The sequence below is a fragment of the Epinephelus moara genome, chromosome 2 (assembly GCF_006386435.1).
Source record: "Epinephelus moara isolate mb chromosome 2, YSFRI_EMoa_1.0, whole genome shotgun sequence".
Classification (NCBI taxonomy): Eukaryota; Metazoa; Chordata; class Actinopteri; order Perciformes; family Serranidae; genus Epinephelus; species Epinephelus moara.
Window position 1 is genome coordinate 4,335,320 of NC_065507.1, and position 5,321 is coordinate 4,340,640.

The window sequence follows — 5,321 nt, forward strand, 5'->3', positions numbered from 1 at the left end:
TCACAATTTATTGTTTCTTATCTGTGAAATTAAAGTAAATAAAAGCTTTGTTTCCACTGAGGGAAATGGTTTCAGCTTACAGAAACAGACAGGAGGTCTGTGTCACTGTGACGTGTAGTTACATTTCTGGGGAGGTGCACGTCAGGATACGGCGTAGAGCACGTAGAGTACGTAGAGTACAGCGTAGGTACGGCGTCAATTTGACGTTGTTGTGTCTGTGATTTCGTCCCTTCCTCTTGGATACTTGCTGCTGACAGTCTGGCACATTATTGTTACCTTTTATAAAGTCCTGACCTCCCCTGCGTGCTGAGCCCAGGAGAAAATAAGAATAAAAGACAGACAAGGGTCAGAGTCTCTGCAGTTAAATACATGGCCACAGTGATGATTGAAGGATTACTCCTGTCTCAGTCTACACCAGGCACGTGCACAGATAGACCCAGGTGGTGTTTAAGCACCTGCCCTTTTGGCCTCTGACTAGATAAGTGCCCTTTAGCAAGACCTCTCTTTTCTGTTTCTTTGTCTTAATTTTATATTTTAAGTTTTTTCCTTGTTGGCCCATGGCTTCAATTCTTAATTAAAAGTTTGTTGTAAGGCTCGACATCTGCATTTGAGTTCTAATTTTGCATAACCACACAAGCCCCTGCACCACTACGAGTGTGTGGGTACTGAAAAAATAAATATTTGAGTAAAATATGTGCCACCGTATGGAGCCTTATTTCTAACTTTCTATAAATATCTATGAGAGGGGTGCACCTTTTTTTTCGCTTAGATACATGCAGAAATCCTGCATAGTATACCTTTAAAGCCTGTTTAACCCTTTGAAACCTGGAGCGACATCTCTTTTATTGTGCTGCTTTTAGACACCTTTTACAAGTATTTAAACCTTTGATCCTGAGCACATTGGTGTGATTCTTTTCAACAACATGGGGAAAAGGCTACGAGCAACTTGGTAAGACATGTCACACAAATTAAAAATTAAAAAAAAAAAATATATATAGTAATAATAATTTTCTAAATCAATTTAAAAAATGTTGGGAAAGAAGAAAAAAGCTAGGGAAAAACTACATTTATTATTATTATTATTATTATTATCATTATTATTATTGTTGTTGTTTTATTATATAATTTCCTCTTATTTAACTAATTTTCTTGTTTTAATTTTCTCTTTTTACCACTGTCTTGCTAATTTTTTGGGCAATTTTTTCTGTTGTTGCTCTCTGCCTTCCTCCCATGTTTTTAAAAGAAATGAAGCCAATTTTCAATAAATATATGTAGAACTACTCCTCCTCCTACCTCCTACTATAGAGCCTACAGCAGTGGTTTTTATACTTTCTATGCCCAAGGCACCAGAGGGCGAGCCAAAATCTCAAGGCACACCTGTATTTATATCTGTGCACAATAGCTTCTGTAACATAATGTTATCACAATTATCACGACATAAGACAATAAAAAACGGGTAGCTTTCACGATGCTGTCTACTGCCGGGTGGTAGGTTGCCTTCACTGGTGCTATGCTGTAATTTGATCCATACAATAAAGTGATCCATTGTCGCACTCACAGCTTTCTCCTTTTAAATATTATTAAGAGAAATGCCTCTCAATAATCTGGGGAATTTAACTCCCTGGATTAAATCTGAGGTGACAAGTCTTGGTGTGATCCTGGATTCAGATCTAAGCTTCCAGTCCCACATTAACAAACGAAAACACAATTTTTCCACCTCAGAAACATCACTGAGGTACGAGCATTTCTAAATGAAAAAGATGCAGAGAAATTGAGTCATGCCGGCCTGACTACTGTAACACACTTTTTACTGGCCTCCCAAACAAACACCACTGAGAGACTTCAGCTCAGTCAAAACTCTGCAGCTATGATCCAGAACCAAGAGGAGAGAGCACATCAGGCCAGGCTCAGCTGCTCTGCACTGACTTCCTGTTACATTTACAGTTGATTTTAAGCTCCTCCTCCTTGAATACAAATGGTGCGTTTGTTTTGTACTCGGAGGTCGGAAGTCGGAAGCGGGAATGAAGTCACCTCCGAGTGCATTCTAGTTGACAATGGTGGACAAGTCGGAAAAAAACATGGACGTCCGCAAGAAAGCCTTTGTTGCCCTCGCACTTTCGGAGTATAGACAGCTTCAAAACCATCATGCACTCCAACTGATGAACGCCGCAGATGAGGCTGACCTGATGTAAAACAAGTAAGATAGAATTGTTATAAACAGTACTTTAGCAGAGTGTTTACTCAATATGTATGTGACTGGCAGCCATCTTGAATTCATAAGTCGGGGTTGATGCGGTTGCTCCGAGTTTCCGAGTTGGAAATCCGATCTCAGGGTGTGTTCAAGTTTAAACTTCCGACTGGGAACTGGAATTTCCGACCTTCGAGTACAAAACAAACGCACCAAAAGGTTTACCTGGGCTGGGACTGAGCTACGTTGCTAACTCCTTTACCTCCAAGAACACTGATCATCTGCTGCTGGTTTGTTGGAGGTTCCCAGAAACAGCCGGAAGAAGATCAGGGGTGTGGTCTTTGTCAGTGACGCCCCAAAGCTATGGAACACACTAACTATAGATATCAGGGAAGATAGGTCGCTAAATACTAAGCTAACAACGTAGCTGTTCACTTTAGACTTTAACTCGCTTTGAGTTTCCTGATACAGGTCTGAAACTCTTTCTTTTTACGCTTCACGGTGCTGCAGCTCTTTTAAAATCTTACTTGGTTTTATGAATCAGCTCTGTTTTGTGTTCATTCTAAACTCATGTGAAGCATTTGAGATCCACCGGCCTACAGTAAAGACGTTCACGCTCAGTCACTTCCTGTCTGTGGTGTTTTGCAGTTTGACGTGGACGAGAAGACGTATTTCAAGAACATCCTCAACAGCATCAAGTTCAACATCAAGCTGTCGGTCAAGAAGATCCATGAAGAAGTGGACAAGACAGCGTGAGTGTCACGTCTCCTCACATCACACCTGCTACACTAGCCAGCCCTCTCGGCTCACTGACATGCGGTGCAAAGCAATTACAGATGGTTAATGTATTTAAAATCCGGTCTGGGCTCATGCAGCTGGGGCTCACACCGGACGCTGCTGTGAGTGTGTGTAATATGTCTGACATGCCTAACATGTGTCCCCGTGAGTCCCTCTCCAGTTTGACATATTTGTTGATGCGCCACTAAATTAAAGCAACAGATACCAAATCGACGCACACAGCTGAAGAAAATCCATTTGATTTACTTATCTGCAGCAGCCAGGCAGCAGAATAGTGCTGTGGGACATGCGGTTCATCATTTCTGTAAAACACAGCGCTGTACGGCTGGATTGAGTGCCTCTGCTATGACAAGACATTACAGTCGCATTAGTATTCCAAGGTGCCGAATACAACTGTATCATTAGCCCACACTCAACGGCCTCAAGAGTTAAATCACACACCCCTCTTTTATCACCAAAAAGTGAACCTTTCATCACTCACTCTGTCTTGTCGCTAGGATAGAAAGAAAGAACTCCTCCTCCTCCTCCTCTGTTTGTCTCCCCTCCATCGCTCCACAGTCAATGCAGAGCCATCAGTCTTCCACTCCCAGAACAAGGGCATCTCACACTTTCAGAGTTAGTCATTTGGGGGATTTTGTGCCAATCGATTGGTCTGGCTTTAAGTGGATTACCATAAAGGAAGTGTCCGTGGTTTCATATGCAGAGAGGAACTTTAGCCGTGGGACCGCACACACTGAATATTTCTCACCAGGGGGTTTAAAGAGCGAGATAGGCCGAGGTGTTTAGGATTCTGCTCAGGTCCGAGGTGTTTTTCAAGTAGGTAGATTGGTGATTTGAGTGTGTGTGTGTGTGTGTGTGTGTGTGTGTGTGTGAGGGATCCCATCTTTAAAACCTTGTTTGTTTGACACTGTTTTTCTCCTCAGGTGGCTTCTCCCACCTCAGGCCCTTAATGCCTACTACCTCCCTAACAAGAACCAAATGGGTGAGTGCGTGACTCTTCATTGTACATACTGATATTCGTGGTGTCTCGGCCATTTGTCTCCACACACACACACACACACACACACAATCCTTCCCCCATTGCCATTCTGCACCACGACATTGACCGTGCATTAGTTACACGCAATTACACCATGTTGCCACCTGTTTGTGACGAGTCAAACATGTCAGCCGCTCAGGAGAAAAAAAAAGCGCCCACCTCCTCATATCATATTCCTTCTCATCGCTCACTTTCCACTTCGATCTCCACCTCACATACTTAATACCCCCCTGGAGGAAAAACAAGCAGTAACACCGTCCTGAGTTTTAACAAATCTGGCCTTGCGCTGTCATCCCTCCCTCCCTCCCTCCCTCCCTCCCTCCTTTCCTTCCTCCCCTCCTCTCCTCGTCTTCTCCCATGATCGGCCCCGCTGTCTGTGTCTGCCTGCCTGCTGGATTAAATCTCTCGCAGAAAAATCAATGGTGTGCTCGCGAGCTGATGCTGGAGGACAGGAGGACTGAGGCAAACACAGTCATCACAGCCCCGTGGGTCTTTTTTTTTTTTAACCCACTCATGTAATTTCTCTCACTTAACCCGGCCACTTCACTCCTCGGCTCTGTATTCATTTTCATACGCTCATTTTTTTTTCATATCAAATTAATATTGCCCACTTAAGTTTTGCCTTCATCTCTTTGGCTTCCTTTATTTCACGTCTGGAATCAGGTTGTGTTTGAAGATAAAGAGACAAGGACAGAGGTTTAATTAAAAGTAGCTCCCTAACATGTTGGATTTTCTCTCTTCACAGGCAACTCTGGCTCACACTCATTAAGTGACTGAATTCACTGAGACGTATAATGTTAAAGGGACACTTTGCTGATTTCTGACCAGCTTTGTATCAACTCAGTGTGGGCAGTATGTGTAAATGAAGTGTGTATCACTAACCAGCATCTAACCAGTGTCCAGAGATCCCTCCTCTCCCTCAACGAAACTCTGCCAGATGACGCAAATTGATGCAAAACATGCGGCTGGGTGTCAGACTGTTGCTCCTACTACAGGCTGTTTTTCAGCATTTTCGTTTTCCCAATGCCACCGCCGCAGACACAAAGAGTGCAGACCCTTTTAGTGCTGACATCACACTGACGTCAGGTTGTTAGCTGCAGACACAACCTGCCTCTCCCCCACAGGGCTGTAGGCTACATAGGAGTCTTAAAATGTGTTTGTCTTGTTGTGTTATTGGAGCCAGAATAGAAGGAGTCATGGCTCCAAAGTATTTCCTGTTGTAGGGATGAATAAGGTTATGTGTATTAAGGGTTATCATGTCCACCTCATCAGAAACTGGGGAGGGATTAAGAGGAA

General features: G+C 43.3%; 1 protein-coding gene across 2 annotated transcripts in view; it reads left to right on the forward strand.

Annotated features, from left to right (window-relative positions):
• Positions 1 to 5,321, forward strand: part of LOC126404027 (endothelin-converting enzyme-like 1) — a 77,471-nt gene that overhangs the window by 55,851 nt on the left and 16,299 nt on the right. For both annotated transcript variants that reach the window (XM_050066980.1, XM_050066989.1), the window contains exons 10-11: positions 2,837 to 2,940; positions 3,910 to 3,968. In XM_050066980.1, the coding sequence (XP_049922937.1) occupies positions 2,837 to 2,940; positions 3,910 to 3,968 (163 nt within the window). The remainder of the gene's footprint in view (positions 1 to 2,836; positions 2,941 to 3,909; positions 3,969 to 5,321) is intronic.